At 39.6% G+C, this 24564-nt stretch overlaps 1 protein-coding gene across 1 annotated transcript; it reads left to right on the plus strand.

Moving 5' to 3' along the window:
- The first annotated feature begins 4711 nt into the window (after positions 1-4711).
- Positions 4712-18100, plus strand: FUNDC1 (FUN14 domain containing 1). The gene is made up of 5 exons (XM_074904841.1): positions 4712-4854; positions 7052-7208; positions 9116-9191; positions 15689-15817; positions 17454-18100. The coding sequence occupies exons 1-5, from the start codon at positions 4824-4826 to the stop codon at positions 17529-17531; spliced, it is 471 nt and encodes a 156-aa protein (XP_074760942.1). The 5' UTR covers positions 4712-4823; the 3' UTR covers positions 17532-18100.
- Positions 18101-24564: the final 6464 nt, after the last annotated feature.

Here is a 24564-nt window from a genome sequence, read left to right on the forward strand (position 1 = left end):
CACACTAAACTTAAGGCCTTTCTTTTTGTACCTATTAGTTTAATCTTTGAGCAAGGGACAATTTAAACTCTTGCTAGTTGATCTAGACAAGAAGCATTCTTTTCTTTACCCTTTTCTCCTCTCCTAATATATGGATTGTGGTAGGAGTTTCTAACTGAAATTTCATTAGGATAAACAAATTAAGATTTACAGCTGGACTTGATGATTTTAAAGGTCTTTTCCAACCTAAATGATTCTATGATTCTAAGATGAAAGAGACTTATAGAATTAGAGGACTACAGAATTGAAAAGCAGAATTTACATGATGATCACAAAACAGAAAAAATTCTCATAACTAAATAACATTTTTTAAAGATAAGAAAAGCCAGAGAGGAAGATTGAAGACAATCAGTACAAGCAAGCCATCAAAAGTCTCATATGGAGATGGCACAAGACAGAGGATATGTATTTCTTAGCATAGTAACTACAGGGAAGGTGATCTTCATTTTAACATCTTCCTAGTGCATCACAGGTCAGATTATGGGCCCTCTCTGCCAAGCAGGCAGGAAAGAGCTGGGATAACTCCTGGTGCAAGCTTTTAATCCTGCTCCAAAACCAATCTGGTGGCTGTTACAGAAGGGTTGTAACCTCCAAGTGTCAGTCTGCAGCCTTCCCACAACAGCCATTGCCCACTATCTCGATGGACTGCAAACCCAAATCCTTTTCTGTATCTGAGAAGACATTTCTCTGCCATTTGCTAGGCTATTGAGCTTTGAATAACAGCATGTCTGCTCTGTTTTTTGAAAAGGAATCATCCACTCCTTTACTGGCAGGTTATTAAAACTGTATTTACTAGCTTAAATCTGCTGAGAATGTAAGGTTTACACACATATATGGCCTAGTGAAGATGGCCTGCAGTGTGTGTCGACTTTAGTTTTTATAATTAACCACGCAAGATGGTTAAAAATTCAAGTGTGTGTGTCCCAGCTTGCATGTGCGGTCAGCAACACAAAGGAGCTGTTAGGATTGGAGTCACGCAGGCATTTGAAGGTTAGCTCTCCTCTGCTTTTTGGTTTTTGGGTTGCTTATTGTGGGTTTTTTTTTGTATTTGCAAGATAGTATGCCATGTATGTTCTCTTGCAAGCCATGGTAATGAACTTGCTCGTCACAGATATGTGGTCAGATGGTGGATGCACAGTCTGAACTTGTAGCCAGGACTTACAGAGCGAAGACAGCAATTTTTCTGTACAGTCCTTCTGATGCTACAGGGAAACTTTTTTGTTTCTAAAGAGCCTTCAAGGGTGAAGTCAAAACATGGCCTGAGTTTAAATTGCCTACCTTTCCTTGAAAAGTTTGTCCTCATGGACAGCTTGAAGAAGCACTTATGTGCACTTAATTTGAATGGGTTTGGGGGATTTTATACATCATGATGGGGCTGGTCAAAGGCTCTCCAAGATATTTTGCATCTCTGGAGCCACTAGGTTTGCTGTCTGTGCACAGGTTGTGAAGTTTGCAGGAAGGAAGAGCAGTCGTGACGCTGATGGCATTTTCTGTGCTGGCATCAAGTCAATCAGGCAGTGCCTGCAGACCCCGTGTAGCTCTAAGTCCCGCTCAGCAGCCAACCAGGAGCAGCTGAGGACCTGGCTGAACTACCCACCGTGGCTGTGGGTGCCAGAGACCTACTGCACCCTCCACAACTGGTACCCCCTTGGGAAATGCCTTGTGTTAGGAAGTGGGTGCATCCTGATCTCAGAAGAGAGATACCAGAGTTCTGCAACCTGCTGAAAGGTCTTTCTCTGGCTCTTTCCCAAACTCCTTACTATCAGCTTGTCACACTGCCCTGACTCAGCAAGAGGGGTGCAAAAGGAGGCAGGGCTGCCTGCTGTATTTGTGTGATACACCCAGGTGCGATCCAAAGCAAGTGCAAGGACGGGCTTGCCAAAAATGCTGCAAAGGTTTGTGGACTGGGCGATGTGTGAATGCACTTGACAAGATTTGTGGGTATCCTGAGAGTACAGCACAGTGGGGTTTGGTCGAGAGAAGGGTGCGTACATGGCTATTTGTACCAATGAGGAGAGTGAGCTCCAGGATCAGAGGGACCTCAAGACAGTGGCATTAGGTCTGGAATAGTAGTTGTACTGCTAACGGCATGTGAGATTCAAACACAGACTAACAGATATGTCACAAGACAACGCTTAAACTTCAGACCAAATTCAGTACCATTTTGTCAATGCACACCTAAATATTTAAGATAAACTCCATGCAACAAGCACACCACCACTTCCTAGCTTCAGTCTCCGAGTTGACGCAAGCAGAAATTGCACACATAACATAATGCAGTTTCTAATATGAATGTTTTAAAAAGTATTGATCATATAAATCTCTCAGTTCTAAACGGAAATTAATATAATTGTTTGTACAGGCATGAGGGAAGTAATCTGAGAAGTGCTGCTGCATGATCAGTTAAAAATACTGAAACCGAATACTGAGAATTTGAGCAACAGAAAGTAGAAAAATATCTCATCCAGCGGGTTCATACAGTCCAAGCACAGCTTTCTAGTTGCCTCCCTTACCTTATTGGCATCTGACTTGGAAATCTTGCACAGGCTTAAGACTGTCTGTGTCAGGCACAGGATAAGAAATTTCAAAGCACTGACTGAGATGATATGAAACAAGGTGGCCATAATGACCATCCTGAAAATCCTTTCTATTATCTCTCTATAGCCTCGCCCACACAAGGAACAAGAGAAGCAAAAGGTTGCAGGAGCTCCACAGGGATACACTCAGACAGAAGAGTAAACAGTAGTAAAAAATTATCACCAGGGATCTCCCTGAGAGATAGAAATAGAGCTGCTGAAAGCCAGCTGCACTAACTGCTGTAAGGTTTGCAACTGCATCGACAGTTGTGAAACTGAGAACGACCAACAGGTCTGTCTGTGCTAGTTGAAGCACCTGCCCTGTCCTCCTGGCCTGGAGATCATCTGCCACAGCAACCACCATCACGCACGCATACGCTCAGGTGTAAACCTGGACTGACAGCACTCAGGAAGACCCAGAATACCTTGATAAGGGGAACCTTTTCAAGAGATACCATGGCTGAGTTAACTGGGTTGCCTTTTGTCTAGTCTTGGCATCATGAAGAAAGCCAAGAAAGAAGCCATTTTTAGTTTTGTTAGCGTGCTTCCTTCCACTGTTAATTATAAGGACTACATAACACACTCCAACTCTTTTTTTTTTTTTTTTTGACAAACTGCTAGTGTTAGAAAAAAGACTGTAATTCACTTAGCAGTAAAAGTCAACAAGCTTTTCATTACAATTGGGAAACACATACAAAAAAAGCATAAAATTTTGTGCATGAAAAGTCTAAAGATGCTAGGTGTTTGTCAAAACAAATTGTAAGAGACATATATGTGTTCCATACAGAAATAGATTTTCTGAAAGTCTTAAGGAAAACAATATATTACTTAGTTCAGTCTGGCATGATATCACTTGCTTATCATAATGGCAAATGTTTGTAATAAAAATCAGTTAATACACAAACTACTATTTTATACACTAACTTCAAATTTTGTATACTAACTTCAATCTCAGAGCTGATTTTAAAAGTACCTTCATGTAGAACATATGGTTTTCTTTTTTTTTTTTTTTTTTTTTGCATGTCTGTTAAGGCTGGTGTAATTAAGGGGTTAATCAGAATCTTAAATGCTTAGTTTGCATGTTGCCAGATACATGTCTCTATAAAAATAGCTTTACGACATGGGAAAAAGTGGGGTTTTTTTCATTATAGTTGCCCGTCTTGTGTATTGGCAGCATGAGAGTCCAAATGAGTGCCGCTTAACATTTTTAAGTAGTCCGTTTCCAATTTTCTTTTATTATTTATAATAATTGAACTCTTGCTTTTTTGACATTTATATTGCCACAACGTTCCTGAAGCTGTACTTACTGTGTCAGCTGTCTCTATGTTATGGCTCTATGTATGGAGCTGCACACAATAAAAACAAACTAAAAGCAGCAAAATAAAATTGCGTGGCTTTTAGCCCACCAAAACAACACTCACAGCACCCACTCTTGCATCGAAGGAGGGAGTAAAGTGGGGGCCAGGCGATTCCACGTCATTTTTTCAAATGTTTCACACTGCCTTTGATTTTTGTTCTCTGAGGGGCCTTGCATTTTGTTTTCTTTTCTGGTTATTAATTTTTATGGGACACTTAGCGCCCGTGTGCGCTACACTACAGCTGCGCGTGGCCCCGTCGCCCAGCCACGACTGCCACCACCCCTTAACTTCTCATCCCCAGCAAGAGGTGTTCTGAGGCTTTGGGAGGACCGGGCTGTGCGAGTCTCCCCGTGTACGCGGAGGAATCCCCCGCTGCCAACCCCCGCGCCACCCCCACCACCGCAGCGGCTCCGCGGGAGAAGGCGCGCCTCGGGCCTGCAGCCTTCACCCTTCCAGCCCAGCGGGGACGGGACCGGACGGGACGGACCCACCCCGACACCGCTGAGGGGGCACCCGCGGAGAAACCGAGTTCCGCAGCGCCGCGGCCGCGGTGCGGGAGGGCAGCGAGCAGCTCCCCCCCCCCGGGGAACTCCGGCCCCCACAGCCCGCCCCGGCGAGCCCGCGCCGCCCGTGACGTCACCCGCCGCCCCCCGGAGCCTCCCCGGGCGCTGCGGGCGCTCCCGCGGGGGAGGGGCGGGCGCATGCGCGCTGCGGGCCCGCGGCCGCAGAGGGGGCGGCGCCGCGGCGGGGGGAGATCATAGAGCGGCGCGGCCGTTGGCAGCGCAGAGCGGCCCGCGGGGGGCGGAGCGAGGCGGCCCCGGGCCCGTCTCCGCTGTCAACACCGGCCAACATGGCGGCGCGGAGGCCCCGCACCGCCTCAGGTCAGTGGGCTCCGGCGCGGCCGCAGCCACGCGTCCTGTGCCGTCCCCCTGCGGGAAAGGGGAGGGGGAGGAGGCGGCATGGCGGCCGCTCTTCCTCTCGGGGGCGGGGGGCGGCCTGGTCCTCTCGCCGGCGCCCGGGGACGGGGGAGGGATGTCCCGGGCTCTGCCCCTCCCCCGTCCGTCCCCGTCCCCCCCGTGAGGCCGGTGGGGGAGGGGCGGGGCGCCTGCGCGTCGCCGTCGGTTTGTCCCTGGGCGGTCTGGAGCTGCGGGCACCCGCCCCCCGGCCCCTGCCCGGTGGCGCCCCGCGGCTGAGCTGCTGAAACCGCCGCGAGGCGGGAGCGAGTGCTGGGGCCGGGAGGGAGCGGCGGGGACTCGGGTCACAGCCGCCTCCAAACCGAAGCCCCGGCAGTCTCACGGCGGCAGTGACGGCCGCAGGTGCCGGGCTCTGGCCTCGGTGGAGGCCGCGGGGCTGAACCAGGCGGGGGGCGCGGGGAGGGGTTTCCCCAGCCGCCGTCGCCTCCGCATCTTTTAACGTGCGGTTGGCAGAGCCTGGCGGGGTAGCGCCTTTGTGCACGGGCACGGCGGTACGTGCCTGGCATTATTCCGCAAGGGAGGGGATCTCTGCAGAAAATGCTTTACCATTATTATTTACCACACAATGTGTTGTGCGAGTTTTGATTTGAATAATACTAATTTAGGGGCAGAATGAACGTGACTAGCAGTCTGTGACAGTGTTTAGGGGCTTGAACTAAATAATCTTCGAGGTCCCTTCCAACCAAAGCCATTCTATGATTCTGTGGTTTAAAGAAGTTTGACAGTTTTCTTTGAATATCTCAAAAGTTCGAATGAAAGATCATTCAATAAAAACTTTCTAGCGTTATGGGTCTTGCTACTTATGTTTTAGTACTCAAGAAACACTTCGGTGATAATAAAGGGAAATAATTTATACCTACATGTGTATTTCTTGCATTCTTCAACATTTTACTTATGTTTGTAGTAAGAGTTTAAAAAAGCCGCTGAAATTCTTAATAAAGATATTTACATCTACAGTCCTACTTCATAATAATTTAAACTTCTGTTCCTCTATGTAATGTCCCAGCATCATTGCTGAACTTATATTTCACCTTAAATATATTTAATGGAAGTGAACTTTAATTCATGTATGTACATAGAACTACGATATGCTTTTAAAATATTTTTCTTTAAAAAATTTAAAACCACCTCTTCCCTTTGATCTTTGCGTGTACATAGTATATAGGATCTCTACTTTGAAGTTGTAGGAGACCTATTTTGAAAATATTGATAGAATTCTACTGCAAATATGGAACTTCACTGAAGTCCCAGCTTCATCTATTTCACTTCTTGTGGAAAAGGAACAGAAGTGTCTGTCCTTGCCATATTAGCATATGCTAACGTGTAGCACTCTGAGGAAAGTGCTAGTCCAGAACTTCTCCATCTTGGAAAGTTTTGGCATATCCAGAAGAGATGTGTGTGCTTTCTCTTACATTATTTGCTTAAGATCATAAAAGCCATTGTAGTATGTCAGATGAAAGCCCAGCATCCTGTGTCTGAAGGCTATCAGCTGCAGGATGAGCTAAGAAATATTTAAGAGGGTAAGCACATAGTGATGTTTTCTTAATGATTTTTAGCCCAGGACCTCATTAGCCATGGTGGCTGTCTTTGTATCTGACAGCCCTTGGATTTTTTATTTTTTTTTTCCCCCTTTAATTTGTTCTGTTGTTATTTGGAATCCACATCAGCTTTTGGTTATCTACAGCATCCTGCAGTGAGCTGTTCCGCAGGTTAATGGGGACTTCCAGCAGGTGGGGGGGGTGAAAGGAGGGAGAGGAAGGCTTCCTTTTTTATGCTGTTTAACCAGCTACTTTCTAGTTTCATCTGATACCTCTTGATTCCTGTATGTGAACAGGTAGGAAATTCCTCTTTACCTCTGCTAGTGATGGATTTTATAGATTATACCTTCCCTGTAGTCTTCTGTTCCTTACCTTGAAGGTTATGGCGTAAAAATCTCAAAATCCTTTGTTTTATGAGCTGTTGGACCACAGGTAGCCTGTATGCTGCATTTTAAACTATTGGTCTAGCCAGTTAATACCAGAAACTATTCTGTTAATGCTTGAGGTTTTTACATAGATTGTTAATTTACTGTATAACTGAGAAAATCTACTTTTTTCTTTTTAAGAACATGAAAGTGACGATGATTCCTATGAAGTGTTGGATTTAACAGAATATGCACGGCGTCACCATTGGTGGAATCGTGTGTTTGGCCGGAATTCAGGACCAATTGTAGAAAAATATTCTGTGGCTACCCAGATTGTGATGGGCGGCGTGACTGGCTGGTGAGGGAGCATCACTTTTCATAACTGTCCTAGACCTTTTATTGTGTTAGAAGATCCCTTTCCAAGGCTGTTTGAAGCAGATAAATATGTCTTCTCTAATGGGATTTCCTTTATCGTTGATCAAGATTATTCATGTATGAGCAATGTCTTAACGCTTTACTCTGACTCATCGTTCTGAAGTGTTTTGTAGTATTGGTAAAATACCAGTTATCTAAGGGAACTCGTACCAGTTACTGTGAAAAGGATTTGGGGAAATGTCAGAGCTCTAAAAGTACGAGGAATAAATGGAAAATTACTGCATGTAACTTTTGTTTGTATGGAAAAGTTTATTTCCCTACTAGTATTGATATAGAAACCTAGTTGTGATATCATGGCTAAGACATATTTTATAGATAAAAGAAATAAAGAAGAAAAAAAAAAGTGTGGCAGAATATACTTTTAATTAAGAGCCCCGTTTTATAGAGACTTTTTTGCCCCTGAATTCAGCTGGAGCCATTTTGAACAGATTAACAGTCTGCTGTCATATTAACTGAGAAGAGCTAATACAGTGTAGTTACACTAAAATAATTCATGGCAAAAGCTAGACAGTAAAGTTGAGAACTTAAAACTGGAAAATGTGGCTGCAGCCTTAGCAGCTGTGTCAAGGTATTTGTTATTTGTCAAAGGTATTTGAATGGTATATGTCTATTCCAGTACTCTCAAAACATTTATGTTCAGTGGAAAAGGTTATGGTAGCACAGTAACTTCTAAAACTGAATTATGCAGGATTTGGAAGATGAAAATGACTAAAAATTAAATTGTAATGTCCAGGCTCAGTACAGCTTTGAGGAGTGTAGGCTTAGCTTCACTCTGATTTATTTATTTTTTTTTTATTTTTTTTTTTATAATTTGCCTCCGTATCCTTAAAATTATTTTTAGGAGTTAGATGTGTACACATAAACTCTGAAGCTTCTAGGGAATAGTTCATCTGGCATTCGTAAGAGCTGGCTTATTGAAAGAGCTAGAAACTGTGTATTTAAATATCTGTATATGTGTGTATACCTCTGTGTGCATATTCATGTGTATAAATATGAATTCACTATTCATATGCAAGGGGGAAAAATCTCCCCTCTCTGTGTGGGCTGATGGGTGGGGCAGGTCAGACACCAGCAGAATGGCCCAGGGAAGTTACGGAACCATCAGCCTTGGAAATGTTCAGTGCTTGACTGAGTGAGGGCCCTGAGCAACCAGGTTTAGCCTGGAGGTTTCATTGGACTTTGCAGCTGACCCAGTTTTGGGGAAGCAGCTGGACTAGATGACCTCCAGAGGTCCCTTCCTGCCCAAACTATTCTATGATATCGATATCTCTGCTGCTCTCTATTTGTGGGAGTGTTTGGAGACTGTGAACAAGATAATTAATTTTCTGGTTGCCTTGATCCATTAAAAAATGGACTGAGGCCATGTCCCAGTAGAGGGGAGCTCTGCTGATTTTAACTCTGGTAGGGATGAAACTTATTTTTACTTTAGATATTTAAGTTATGGGTTGTGTAGGTAATTTATAATGACAGTATAATATATTTACCTTCCATTTGGGAACAGTTATAATGGCACTTCTATATTACTCCACTGTGCTTTATTAACATGCTATATTTAATAGCAGCATACAGCTTTTGTGTATAGACAAGCTCTGGAGATCTCAAGCGTATTTGAAAGGGGTCATCAGACAGTCATGAACTAGCAATCATTATATTGTCTTATGTTAGACATAATTAAATATTGTTTGTATTATTCTGATTTTTAAAAATGTGAAATGTTACATTTGTTAAATGAAAAGAAATAGTAATAGTAGTAGTCAGGAATTTTGGAGTGTGGCATTGTTCAGCAGACAACTTCATTGGACTGGGTTTTTTTTGTTTTGTTCTCCTAAGGTGTGCGGGATTTTTGTTCCAGAAAGTCGGAAAGCTTGCAGCAACTGCAGTAGGTGGTGGCTTTCTTCTGCTTCAAGTATGTAGCATTTCATGCTTTATAAGTTGGCAAATGTTATTTACTAAACAATAGGAAAAACACAGCTGTTGGGTAAAATTTAATTAGGAAGGCTTCTTATCTACTTCATCTTTGTAGTCTTATCAGTCCAAAACTTATATTTCAGCTGGAGTATTGTGTGCAAAAGAGACATTTCTAAAAATCAGTGGTAAATCAGAATCTATCCTGTAAAATAGTTTGTAGTAAGCTAAAAGAAACCTCTGTGCAGAAACTGAGATGCTGTATGTGATTTAGTATTGCCAGGTTAGAGGAACTGTCTGAAAACCTATAGGTAGGGAGATCAAAGAATTTAAGCTGTGTTTATTTAAATAGACTTGAGAATTTTATCAGTACTTTCAAAGAAGTAGGCTTCTTTGGCAGTTGCTTGGAAGGCTTGCTCTGGTCCCATTATGAAGCCATGTTTTTCTCTTTTCTCCCTGTGCTGTATTTACTAGTTCTGTTTCTTGAACCTCTGAAGCTTTGCTGCGTTCTGATGGCTTCATTGCATTCCTCTGTTCAATTGGATTTCAGATTTTTTTTTAATGTTTTTATCTGGCATTGACCGTTTGCATTTTTCATCAGAATCTGTGGTTAGGGGAGGACATATTTCCAAAAAGCCTTTCAATTAGATGACAAAACTTCTAAGTGAAGGAGAATTTCACGTATCCTTCTGTAAGATGCCAAGTAATTCTTAATACCTCTGAGATTGTAGTTTTTTCCTCAAATCATTCTAGAGGAAATAGACTGGTGCCTACTTAGGTTCAATATAACACCATTTTTTGAGACGGGATGTTAAGAATTTTTATTTTATTCTGTCCAACATCACCCTGGAGGATTTCTGAAAGGCAGATCCCACTTCTAGTTATTCCTTTGATTGCAATCAACACTGATCAGGAAGGCTTGGGTAATACCTCTGCTGCTGTGTAATGCATCAAAATGTCACAGTTGTGTGAAATTCTTACTTCCTTCATGGTGATGTTCTCTATTGTTTTGGGATTTGGATTTGGTTTTTTTTACACCCCATGCTAAACATATAACTGAACTGTGGTACTTTATGTGAGAATGTGTGCTCTTGGAACTATTTGGTTTAAGTTGCTTTCAACAAATATAAAATGTATTTTATTTTGAATTACTCAAAAGCAAGACTCAACAACAACGTAAAAAGTCAAAGAGAAATAGTTTTGATATGAAGCTTTGTAGTATTAGCATTCGTTCATTCCACTTCACCATTGTGCATTGGTGATCTTTTACGTCTCCTGTAAATCACTGGTTATTGGGCTTGTACCTAAACATACGGATGAATTTTACAAGGGTGTTGAATCTGAAATGTCTTAGAATCATCCAGGTGTAAATTTTTGGCAAAATGTGCTATGCCAGCAAATGAATCCATTTGATGGAGTGCTCTGGACTTCTTTAGTCCATAATGTGTGTTTCTGGATCATGGGGGAAGAATTAAATCTTTATAGTTTTATATATATGCAGGTATATGCAGGGGATCTTGAAGTTTTTGTAATCCTTTTCATCTAGTTGACTTAAAGATCCCATGTTCTATGCTGTTGGTCTTAATTCTTTTAATGACAGTTCTTATCTAAATGACTGAAGAGCCTGCAGAACAGAGGCCTGGCATCCAGGGGCAGGAAGCAGAATGTTGCCTGCAGGTGCCTTCATTAGTACTTCTGACTACAGGAAGCTGAAAAGTTAAGACTAAGACCTATAGAGAAAGGAAAACAGAAATGCTTAAAACACATTATTTGTGCAGCATTTTTGGCTGTTGAGCAGTGAAGTTTGGGGAGCTTTCTTGTACATAACAGATTTTCCATGTGTTAAGTGTCTGATTTCTTAGTTGATCTCACTCACACTGTATCTGAAAAGGAATATTATCCAAGAGGAAAAATGAGTTGCATATTTTGATTGAGTTGTCTATATCTTTAATTAAGTAAGATTGGATTCTCTTGGAAGGGAATGAATAAATGCCATGGTCTTTCATTTTAATTCAAAACGTTTTGCATTTTAAAACTGAGTCATAAATTCTATAGTGTAATTACATTTCTGCAGTCTTTAATTTTTTCATTTAAAGATCACACATCGTGATTTTAATTTCCTTATGAATACATGTTCAGCGCTTCCCCTGAGTGGGCAGAGAAGCGTTTCAGCACATGACTGGAAACTTCCTTTTTATCTGTAAATTTCTCTGAAGTTGCAGATTTCGTTTCAGCTTCTGATTGCAATATTGACTTTGTAATTACCTGCTAAAACAAGAAGAACTACAGAAGACATGATTCTTGGCTATAGCCCATTCAGTGAAACATTTCAGTCCTGAAATTGAAAAAATTCATGCTTTTTCTTCATGTGATGACTTTATCTCAAGAAATCTAGTAGGAAACTGAAAGCAACACATTTTGGAGTGTCAGTTTGTACAAGAAGCAAAAAAAGATTTTTTTCAGATTTTTATAAGTGAAGTTTTTCAGTCTTAATCCAGATGAAAAGTAGTTTGAGGAAGAGAATAAAATTGATATTGAGGAATTTGCATGGTTTTTAAAAATTAAGATCTATTATCACATCTTTGTGCTGGATATTTCAACAGCTTAATTTGATCAATTAACTATCCTTTTTTACTGAAATAAATGTAGTTCTTCAAATATGCTGGTATAAAATCAATACCCATGCACTATATTAAGGAAAATATAATTAATTTCTCCTAACGATTAAGGGATTTTCCTTGTATAACTTCTAGTTTATACACTACAGATTAGTGAAATCCTGAACCATAGGGAAATAAGAACTTGTGGTTCTGCTATAATAAATTAAAACCCGTTGTTCTTAACGAGCACCTGATCTCTCTGTTTTTAAACTCCTATATCCTTCATAATGGTTTCACTGCTTTTTGCTCTGCAGTCAGCATGCAAATTGCAAGGCTTCCCATTGTTTCCATTGGCTTGATTTAATCATAAAATTGCATTTTTGTTCAGTGCTTTCACTAATATATTTTGCCTCATGCCATTAATATGCCATTGATGAATTAAATTCATTGTTAAATTATTTTCTAACAAGAAAAGTAAATCTTGGAAAACAACACAGGAAGCAAAATAAACTCTTTAAGATATCCTTGGCTATATCTTGTATGGGAGCTTGTTGATACTGTGCCATGATGATGTTGTAGCCTCTCAGTGGAGAGAGAGCAACATGCTTCTGGAGATGGGGACTTAATAAGAAAGAGTTGTATTCAGTTTTGTGTTGAATATCCCACTTGACAGTGGATGTGTATAGGTTCTGAGGGAACATTCAGTGGAATAGCTAAAGCCAATGGTAGTTGGAAGTTAGCCTTTTAAAGAAATGCCTATTTCTGTCAGGTCTTAATGTGAAATGGAGGAGCACTGTTTCTCTGCCTTTGTTAATTAGTTTCACTCGTTAGAGTGGAGCTTTGCCAGCAGATGATGGCTGAAGATACAGCCTCTGCAGTTCTAATTCTTACGAAAAGTGTTGTATCATTTCTCAGTCCTTCCTTGACTTTGTATATTGAAGTTAGAGACTTGTCAGATCTCTTCTGGAAGCTGGTTTAGTGTGATGGGGTTTGCTGCCTGTCAAAATAGCAGAGAACACCTAAAGGTATACATGGCTGCTGTATGCTGTGCAAGCAGTTGAGCACAGGGAGCTCACATGTACCTTCTGGGCTTGGTTGGGCTTTTTTAGTGTGAGAGATTTTTGTCTTTGAGGAAATTAAAACTCTTTTGTCTCATGTTGCCATATAATTTTTTTGCTCTTAAACATTTTTTGCTTATTACTCTTAACAGTGTTTCACAGTTACAAAGTACTTATATGCCTCTCCAGTATCGCCCCCAAAATGAGGCCTTCCCTTTTAGATTCTCTGTTTTCTTTGATTAGTGTGGGGAAAGATGCATGTATCTTTAGTATTTCTGTATTGATATATTGTTTTTTCAAATTGTATTTTGGAAAAAAAAACCCATTATTTTTTAATTGTTCTGGAAGTTTTTGAACAAAAATAAATGTTACTAATGTGATATGAGAAAGATGTATATAATATATATTATTCCATTATCCTATATACAGAAAGCTACACATACCCTCCTCAATATGTCTCTTTAAGAATATATATGTAGACCTATATGACTTTAATATATATATGTAAAGTATGGAACTGATAATGGAATATTATTCTTTTAGTTTATTAAAGAGGCTGAGAATACTGGAGAACTCTTAAGAATTTATGTTTGTGAAATTTACTGTTGTAAGCAAATAGGGTTTTTGTGATGTATTAGGGACTAAAAACTGGAGTCTGTCTCACCAGCATTTGATTTCAGTGGGATTATTTCTGCATTTACAGACAAAGTTATGTAATTAGTAGGCTTGCAGCTAAAGTAGATAGGACACAGGCTCTATCACTGCAGTGAATTACAGGGGGTTTTTTCTTAGTTATAAATTTTATATTCAGAGTGTTGTCCTCTGCTCACACACTCAGAAGATCTCTGCTACTAAGTTCAGAGAGAAAAGTAGTATAATTTTTGTGTAAACTGGAGTTTTGATACAAGTTCAAGTTGTAACTACTGGAGAGCTAAACAGAACTTAATTTAAAACTTCTGCCTCATCTTTGTACTGTATGGATAACTGATCTAATTAAACTAGTCTTAAATGCTTCTTTTAAAGTCCCATTTGTTTATATTTTTTTACAAGCAAGCAAATATATTAGCATTTCTTGCATTGTGCTGCACTGGGTAGATCAATCCCTATTTAGTTTTTGGTTTTATGAGTTAGAAGGCATCAATTCAACATTTGAGCTTTTTTGAAATTCTTGTGGTAATGTTGAATTCATAAAATAAAAATTACCCCAGTGGGCAACGCTTTTTTTCTTTCCTAGTATGTCATCCAGTGACTGCATGTACAACAAGTACAGCTCTAAAACTCATTTCATGTTTTCATACTGTATAATCTTTGATTAGCTATCCCTGCCTAACGCTAGTGCCTGTGTGGATAAATGGTTTTACAATAGACAGGCAAAGTCAATGAATTTGTGTCATTCTGAGGTATGAACTTAAGGAGAGTATAATATTAAATTAAGTTCGTTTTGAATTTGTCCAGTGAATTGTAATTTTAAATCTTGTACAAAGATGGAAACTGAAGTTTACTTTCTTACATATGTGGTGTTTTAGGAGTTTTGTTTCTAATTCAGACAAAATCTGTTTGACACTTATTTTAGTTTTTTTCAGGATCATGAAATTCTGATATGTGGTAAAATATGTGCTTAGTTACTGTGGCTGTTGTCAAACAAGCTAGATGGTCTAATTTTAATTATTTGGTAGAAAGAACTGTGTGAAAGTAAAAAATTCAGTGCCTGTAAGCAATGTAAAACATGTCTTTTTATGCCAAACCTGGTAAATTGTATATTTAAATATCTGTTCCACAAAAGTTCATTATCTGTGACTTTTATTTACCACTTGTACTGTTTGCACAGAATGCTGTTATGTATGTTATGTGAATTTGCCAAAGATGACTTTAAGAAGGACCTGAGAAATCTCACTCTTTATGATGAGTTTTTTGTGTAACAGTCGTTTACTTGCAAAGTTAGTCTTCTATATCTATTTGTTTTAGCCGTTAAAATAAGCAGTAACCCTTAGTTTTGATTTTTTCCTCTTTTTTTTAGCTAATGAGTTGTTTGTTTTAACTGTTCTTTAAAGCATGCAGTAATTGCCTGAATATTTTTTTAAGCTACCATCTTATAAACATTTAAAAATGTATTTCTTTTGTGAATTGTCAACACTGTGACTGTCAGTGTTGATCAAGTAACAGAACATCTTATCTCTTTCCAGGATCAAATCTTAGTAAGAGAAATAAGGCAAAGGGTTGGGATGATTGTTAAACGTGCTAAAAATCTCATGGATGTTGTTTAAGCATTTGGGGAGTTTGAATGTAAATTGATATGAGTAGTCCCCCCAAACTTACCCATTTTGCTGATGTTCCAGAACTTGTGCTGTACATAGGCCATGTTATTTTTCTACTTACTGGCTATATTTTGTAGAAGGTATGAGAATTATCTTGTATCAAATTCAGTATTTCTAAGGATGATTCTGATTAGCCCCAGATACTCTGTCACAAATCAGAATTCCACAGCTCTGAAAGAAGCTGAAACATTTTTTTGTTGTTGGCCTATGAGCATGTTTTTCTCTTTCTCAGTAAATGCTGAAGGGAAAACATTGTTGTTTAAAGCTTTTATAACTGAAGAATAGAGAACTGGTAAAATTAACAAGAGACTACTTAATTTTGCTGTTGCTTGTTCTAATTTGAACTGCTGTTACTGTGGAAAATAGTGTTTGAAGCAGAGTACCTGCTGTAATTGAAACAAGGTCTTCTCCTGTATCTAATAAAAAACAGTAATAAAAAAAAAAAACTTTGTAGGTACTAAGATACTGTATTTTGACTTGTGTAACATTAACTACAACTGCACTGAATACCCTTTATTTTCCTAGATTGCTAGTCACAGTGGTTACGTACAAGTTGACTGGAAGAGAGTTGAAAAAGATGTAAACAAAGCAAAAAAGCAGTTAAAAAAGCGTGCGAATAAGGCAGCACCTGAAATCAATACTTTAATTGAAGAGGTAAGTCTAAGGTGATAAACTCTTTTCTACCAGCCATTTTTTCTTACCTCCCACTGCAGGTGGTGATTAGTTGAAAACGCAGGTGCAAAACTGGAAAGCCCCAGAAATGGTCTGGCTGTATATTTTATTAAAAGTTATCAGATCGTACTCTCTTTTATTCGTTTTGCTTTCTCTTTTGTTCATTCCTGAAGATGACAGACAAACTTCAAAGATAATGCATTTCTACAGCTGATACAGCGTAGGGACTGCCATTGGCTTTGACAGTTAGTCTGTGTATGTTCTCAGCTAGTGAGAAAGCCAGTGGAGCCATGACAGGGTAGAAAGTTGAGGGTGTTGTGGTTAAAACATGGTAGCTACAAAGACAAAACACAAATCTTCTTAGACTGCTGATAATAAAATTACTTGATTGGAAAAGGCTTACCTTTCTTTCTGGAGAAAAGCTGTAACTACTTTGTAACTAGAGTTGTGGGTTTTTGTCATTTTTATACAGTTCCAAGAATATCTGTCTTCAGAATCTGTCAGTTATGTACTATCTTGAAAAGAGGTAGCCTGTGATACTGATCAGTGTCACTGGGGCTATTTCATTCTGCATTTGAAGGCTTTTATATAATCATTTTGGTTTGGGTTTTTTTAAGTACATTTAGCCTTTTCTTACGTATTTTCACGTTTCATACAGGTCATCTAAGTTTCTTTCTCAGTGTCTGTGAATCCTGACTTGGAATATGCTGCAGACAATGTAACAGCAGCCACACTAGCGCTCTGTAATTAAGGGTTTTGACATCTCAGATTTAACCTGTATGGAGTTAACCATAGATTGATAAAAATTCCCTTTAAATTTTAATATGAATGTGAAATGGCAGTTCGAGAGATGGTTTTCTAGCTGCTTCTATACCCCAAATAGCTTAACCTGTCTTTCTCCATTGCTCTGCAGAAATGGATGGGACGGGATGGGGGTTTTGGTTTGGTTTTTTCAGTTTTTCTTCCCCGCCCCCCCCCCCCCCCCCCCCCCATGTTACTTTCTCCTAATTGTGTACTAGTAGCCAATCTGAAGTGTTTAAAGTAGAGGATTTATGAAATGGCACGTGTTGGATATAACATGTTTTGACTCTGTGCTATTCATGAAATATTGTATGCAAATGTCATATATAAGTGGGTTTTGTAGGATTAAATTGTTAGGAAACTGGCTCATAATGGAGTGAAGTGTATTTCTTTTCCAATGATCCAGTCTTCCAAAAACCAGTACTTTAAAACTTTTTTTCTGTTTGATTAAAATTGAAGTCATGGTGGTGCTCATGCTTTTTTTTTTTTTTTGCCAAGGGAGTTTGTAAAACATCTGTCTTGTTTTAATCAAAACAAGAGTAGCGTTGGCATGAAATTGCTATGACAATTCCTCTGTATTTTGACTTTAGCAGTACATTTAAAATACAGTGAGCGTTTTAAAAGACAACTGAGAATGAGTTTTTACTCCATTGGTGCCAGCAGTTGCCACCTAGCTTTATATGTTTTTAAACACATTGCTTGCCCCCACACCCACCTCCATAATTTTAGTATTCTTGTTCCTAGGCAATTGTGATAAGTATTGAATGCTACAGTCAGACACAACTCTGTTCTTTACAAATACCATTTTTCTTCTCAGTCAACAGAATTTATCAAACAGAACATCGTGGTGTCCAGTGGATTTGTTGGAGGCTTTTTGTTAGGCCTGGCATCATAAGGACCTGGAGATCGCCTCTCCCTGATGGCATTCATGTCGGCAGAGAACAGTTGTGGTGACACGCTGTCTTAAAGCAGTGTGGGTCACTGGGCCTTCCAGAGCAAGACGAGTGGACTAGCTAGACAACTTGGAAGCTTTTACATTTCAGGCTTTTGCCTCTTGAAGCTTGGCAAAACTAGGATTTGCTGAAAAACTGTGCAGTGTGCTCATTATAGCATTTCTGGGCAAAACTGGTTCATCTTCATCATGACTTTTTATCTATGACCTTTCAAGATCTAGCATTTTTTAAAATGTTATTCTTGGAATATAGATATGTAACCATACTATAAGAAAGAAAGCTCCATTTCTATGTTTTCAGTTAAATATTGTTTATTTTTAAAGTATTTTTCTTCATGCTGTAGTAGATGGTACAAATGACTACATGATGTATATTGTATTGTAGTTTCAGCCTCATGGCTGTTCATGTTCTTTAGAAGTTGGTGCAATAATCTATCAATCTGTAATACCTTTTTACAGAATATTAAATAACAAAGAACCATGAGCTTATTAAAGGTGTAAATTAGCCTTGACTCTGGCCTTTGTGTACATAGAAAATAAGAAAGTCTCATGTTCATAGCCTGCAAGCATCTGGGACAAATATTTGCAGAGATACTTGTGATATTTGTGTGCTAAGTACATATATATATGTTATTTTTCTCAGATGTGTAGACATGCATAAACTCGTAGATCAAACTGTAATGATCATTGCAAAGTGCAGACTCCACAGTGACTTGATGCTTAATTGTTTACACTCAGTAAGCCACAGAGGTCGTTTCAGACTTCAGTAGTTGGTGAGATGAGATGAGGCTTCTGGCCAAGCACTTTACAGGGCTTGGTCAGATGTCAGTATGATGTCCCCTGAATGAACCGAAGGCTGCTCTTGCAGGGCACCTTAGCTGGAAATGACACTTTCATATTCACCTCTGTTGCCACTATATTCTCCCCAACTTAGACATAAGTTTTCTTTAAGTTGTCACTTAATTTGACTTTCACCATATAGGGTATCAGCTATGGAAAAACAAGGGTACAAATTGCCTTCAGTTAGCTTATTGGAAGAGTGCCTGTTTAAGTCCCATTTTTCGCAGGCTTCAGAATAATCTGCTTGATGTGTTTGCCTCTGCCTTTGGTGGATCAACGCAGGAAGTGGATTCTAGAGGAGATTGGAGTCATTACTGTGGATGGGTTGGTAGACTTACTCTCAAGTAGGTTTTTAAGGTGGTTTTGGTAATTTGTTACTAGGCTATTCTAAAGAAGATGAGAATCCAAACACGAATGCTTAATGCGTTTTTTCTGCATTTCAGAGTTGGAACCTTTTAGAAATTTCTGCCCAAGAAGCGCTGTTTGCTCTGCCCCAGTTTCTGGTTTTCACTGTACCAACAAGTTAATGTGAAATGGAGTCCTTCTTGCATGAGTCCTGCTGGGTTCATGTTCACATGTCTGAGCAGCAATAGTGATTCCTTAGCACCAGATAGATGCATGTGAACAGTGGATGGACAGGACGGGGTGAATGTCCAGCAGCTGGGCTGCATGTGAAAGGTCTCTGATACAGTAGCCTTGTGTATATTTAGATTAGTGCTTCTGTGGACTTCAGAGGTCTCTGCTCTGTGCTGTTTGTTGACATCATATACCTATGCTTCTGGTCAAGGTAAGTTACAAAGCACGTCAGGTGTATCTGAGGTTTAAGGCTTGAGTTAAGCTAAAGCCTGTTTAAGACTTGAAAGTAAAACTTCACATGCATGCATGCACACCCCACACCACCCCCAACAAAACCCCCAAACCCAAGGAACATAAATGGCCACAAATAATAAGTTAGCATCCCAAACATTTTAGTTTAAGGTGAATATCTAAAGCTATGTTAACATAATTGTTGCAGCTTATTGGAAATGGGAAGCCCAAGGAGGAAGGTGCATGCTTGGTCATCTGGGATTTAAAGGAAAATACTAAAGTTAAAATGTGAAAGTTTCTTTGCCTTAGTGTTCAGTTCAAAGGATAATGGGAAGGTCAGCTCTTTCCTGCTGATGAAGCTAATGGATTTTTGGCATGTCAGAAGAGTTGCTGAGGCCAACTGGTGTGAGTCACGTACCCTGACTGGAATGAAGTGACCACCTCAGTAGCATGAACCCATAAAGTTGCATTTTGAAAAAGGGGTCTGTTCTGTGAAATGATTTCAAGGGAGCATCTTTTAGTATGCTTGCTGAAAAGGATGTTCATGTGACCAAGGAACATACTTTATTGTTAAAAGTAGAATTAAAAAAACAAAAAAAAAAACCAGTAGTATGCAAGGCTGATTTCTGCAGAGGAAAGTTGTTCTGCTATTCTGTTGACATTATCTAAGATTCTTGATAAGGCAATGAATAAAGAACTGGTTGAATTAAATATATTTGGGGGGTTTATTATTATTTTATTTTTTGAAGCCTTTAGGATAAAAAAGTGTGATGTTGTGTTAGATGGAAAACTGTCTGAGGGACCAAAAAAAAAAAAAAAGGGAGAAAATGTATCCCTGAAAATGTGAATGCTGGTGGTTTGTGTGAGGTTTGGCTTTACATACTGCATTCATGACTTGAGGAGAAGAGTGACTTCTGCTGGCACAGCAATACATGCCAAGTTCTCTGACACAGTTCCTTAGGCTGGTGAGATGGAGGGGGTGTTACAGGAACCACAGCTAGAACTGACAGGGTGAGGCAACGATGGAGTGGCAGACTTTGACAAACATAAAGTATTGAAACATAATGCAGCTCTTCTTGCAAATACCTGAGAATTTATATGTGTCAGCTCAGAACAGACTTGTATATCATTGTACATAAGGAAATGCTCTATAATGTTACAGTCAGAAAAATGAATGTTGATGGGATTATTAAAAATGGAATATAATAGAAATACTATGTTTCTGGTGGCAAGTTCTCTGGAATGGTTTCAAAGCTGCTGTTACCCTCTCTGACAAACTAATGCAGGCTGAGAAGATTCAGAGAAGGGTGAAATAAAGATTGAAAATTTTTTTCAAGAGCACTTTTTTTGGGGAAAAGAAAGAGAACACGGAAAAAAGCGCAGATGGTTATAAGGAAAGTCTTAGAAATACGTTAATTCATTAATTAATGAGAGGCTGAGCCAGCTTCTCTATGCTTTTTATTGTAGAGCTGAAGATCTTGACTGAAAGGTGAAAAACATGAATGTAGCACAGGGAAACACTTTTTCACATAAGGTGTAATTGGGCTGTGGAACTCATATTTCCATTGGTTGCTACTGAAACCAAGGAACAGGCTCCATTCAGGGAAAGATGGGGCAACATTGAAGTAAATTGCAGAAGTGCTCAATTACAGCTAAAGATGCAAGAAAAGCAACTTTAGGTTTCTCTGGCCACAGCTGTTGCTCAGTGAAGTTCACGATAAAATGACTCTAGTGACAAGATTATCCTGCCTTTGCCTTCTGTAGGCTTGTGTATTTTTTTTCCTCTCAAACTATTATTAGTAGTCACTATTGAAAATTAAACACTAAGCTCAATGATTGACTAAGGCACACCACCTATTCTTCTGTAATGTAGTGAACATCTGTTCACTAAATTTACTAAACAATGAGTTTGGGGAGACATTGCTAATAAATCATCTATTTGTTTTGTATTATCTTAATGGGATAAGCAATTTTCTGAAGTTACGTCTTTTTAGTTAAAGCAGCATCAGGCAATCGGTTTTAAATTAAAGTGAGATGACTGGTAGTGTGATTTTTATTACTGAACGTCTAGCCAAATTCTGGCCCTTTAACTGAAACATTTTAATTTTCAGTCTGTCTGCTGAAACAGAAAGCCTTCAAAGATTAAAGATACAGCCGCTTTGTAAATTCAAGTGCATTTATCATAAGGTCTTAAGAAGGAGGGATGAATACAGAGTAAAATGCAGAAGTCAATACTGTAATTCAAAATGGGTGCCTGTGCACATTTTGTAACACACATAGCATATGGTAATGTCAAGAAGCATTAGTAATACCTCCTCCTAACCTTTTGCAAATTGTTGGAAATCTCAAAGAATTACTTTAAAAACAAACTTATGTAGCATGCAGTTGCCTGTGTGGGGTCTGTAGGTAATAGTGGAAAAAGTTAATGTTCACCCAAAGTCAGCACAACTGGAACTAGGTATGCTGGAAGGCATTTTTGGAAGCGAGGTTGATCATGAGAACATACAGGTTTTGGTCACCATGGGACTGTACATGGGGCAGGCGGTGGTGGAGGAGGACTAAAATCAAATCTGCCAAGTGTAGGAGGTGTTATCCTCCCTTGTCTCTTGTATTATAGTTCAAAAATTAGACAGGAATGATCAACTTGAGCTGTTTTTTCCTTGGGAAGTAGGTCTGATGCAATGTGGTGATGTCTCAGTACTGGGACAAATGGAAAAGTTGATATTTGTTATTTTGGGACAGTTTGGGAAGCAGGTGGTGGGTTCTTAACTACAGAGACAGCTGACATTCATTAGGACCTGTATGACTGGAAGCCGAGTTCAATTAAGATAATTGTGGGGTGGGTTGGCACAAAGCCTTCAATGCTGATACAGCACAGCCTGAAACCTCGGTCAGGTTTGGCCCCGTGTTCAAGCTAAGAGGCTGTCTAAATCTTGGAGCTCTGCGGAACAAAGTGCTGAGACTTAATGTCGGCTTTTGTGCTTGCACACTGGACTGGAAACAGCATGGTTAACCCTAGCGCAAGCGGTGCCATGCTTTAACTAAGAAATCTTGCTGGACACAAGCTGGCTGTAGTTTGTAGCTTGGGCTAACCAATACAGCGTTAACAGATTTGACTAATTCATGGGCTCAGCACCCAGAGGTCCTTTGTCGCCATCACCTTCTTGTCTTGTCCCCAGTTTCTCAGTGCCCCGTGTGTTCCTACCTCCCTGCTTTTGTTTTACCTGTCATCTTTTTTACGCAGCTACCTAAAATAGAGCACCACAACATATGCTATAGCTGATAGAAAATGCAGTGCTTGAAAATGGGTTGAAGTGAGGGAATAAACCCCACAAGCCAATTCAGCTGTTGAACTATCTGCCAGTTAATGCCTCTGGGTTAGAGAGCTCAAGGAAGTGGGAGACCACGTTCAGTTACCTCGTCCTGGGAAACCTCTCCTGCTTCTTAGACCAGTACCCTACCTACCAAACCATAAGGTGTTTTGGTATGAAATATCCTTGGTCTCTCCTGCTGACACGTTCTGTTGTGTGCATGTGTCTCTGCAGTCATGCAAGTGAGGACGGAAACTTGGGTCTCATCTCTTCAAAGTTTACCTTAAATAATTGCTAAATAGTTAAATATGCTGCTTGGAGCAGCAATGCTCTAACAGGAGAGAAGGAAGAAAGGAACGCTGGTTACAGCCAGGTTATTTTGCTGCCTGTTTGCTTACCTGAGAACTGGAATGTATTGTTACACAGCTCATCCTTGGCACAAGAGGTTTTGGCTTCACTGTCAAACCCCCACAAAATCAACTGCTCACTGCCTTAAGCTGTAAAAAGCCATTTCTGCATATGTGCACTGTATATTTGAAAAATACTTAATAGAAAATATTAACATCCACAAAGGAAATTAATGAGTATTGAACCATACAATTCCCATTTAACATAGATGCTTTGAACTTTCATTGCAACAAGAGGCTATCTACATACGCTTGCCAATACACACTCATGGGACCTAGAGAATTAAGAGCTAACATATCTAGTATGATTATTAATTAAACATTTTATTTTCTAGAAGTATTAATTGTGAGGTGAATATTATGTTGTTTTCTCGTGTTTAACAGACAACAAACTCATACTGCTGCCAAATATACAGATTTTATTTCCAGATTTCAGATCCTCTCCAGTGAGACAATCAAAATGCTTTGATAGTTGATGTTGCTTAGACAGAAATCTAAGCCAAAATACATCTGAACCAATCTGTAAATGTAAGAAAAACCTGCAGATGTATGAAAGAAATATATGAAAAATGGGTGTTGTCAAATACTGTTTCAGAATCTACTTGGAACAATAGAGGAGAAATGAAAATTAACAGTAATAAAGGAGTCTATAATGCTGTTATAATAGTGTATGATGGTTAAAGTTAATAAATATTGAGAAATTGCCTTTTGAAACATTGATAATATTTTTTTATATTCCTATGGCATCAAATATGATACTTAATTTCCATACTTAAAAGCTTCTTGTGCCCGCTAAATTGCATGCTGGCTTCTTTAGGAGCTTTGTTTTGAGGCCGCTTTGCAAATAAAGCTAAGCATATGCTTCAATGACTAATTGGTTTGTATATGAAAGCAAAGTAGAACAAACATTGGAAGTGCTATACACATTTTTTTCTCTTTTTCATGTCATTACTAGAATCTCCAGTTAGGTTTTGAGATCCTCAGGTAGTCTACAGAGAATCGGAAAACCATGGACTGCACAGTGTATAGGATTTGTAGGTAAGGCACAAGGGGAGGAATTTCTCTGTCTGAATGTGGATGTCAAGCTGGGTACCCTATGGTCTGCTTATATAAATGAAAGGAAACAGGCATTTCTGTGGCAAATCCACCTTATTCTAAAATTGACATCTAGAGTGGCTCAGATGAACCTGACCTAGAAGGACCCACTGTTCCTCACTGTTTTTAAAGGCAGCCCAGGCCATGCCTTGCTCACCTGTAGGTACTGAAGGTTGGGTGAGAGAAATTCCATGAAACATGTTTGAACTGCCAAGGGCATGAAGGACGAGGTGATTTGCCAAGGGCAAATCATGCTTGCCTGGCCTGTTCTCCTTCTCTGATGAAATGCCTGGCTATATAGAGAAGGGGAGGCTGGTGGAGTGAGCTCTTACACGAGCTGAAAACTGTCTGCACTGCCAGGCCCCAGTGGCAGCGATCAATGTCTTGGTGTCCAGCTGGCAGCGGTAGCAAGTGGAGTACATCAGGGACCGCTGCTGCATGAATATTGTTCAATATTTTCATCAAAAGCCTGTGTGATGGGCCAGAATGTAGCCCTTTAAGTAAGGGCTGTGGGTG

The sequence above is a fragment of the Athene noctua genome, chromosome 1, assembly GCF_965140245.1.
Source record: "Athene noctua chromosome 1, bAthNoc1.hap1.1, whole genome shotgun sequence".
NCBI lineage: Eukaryota > Metazoa > Chordata > Aves > Strigiformes > Strigidae > Athene > Athene noctua.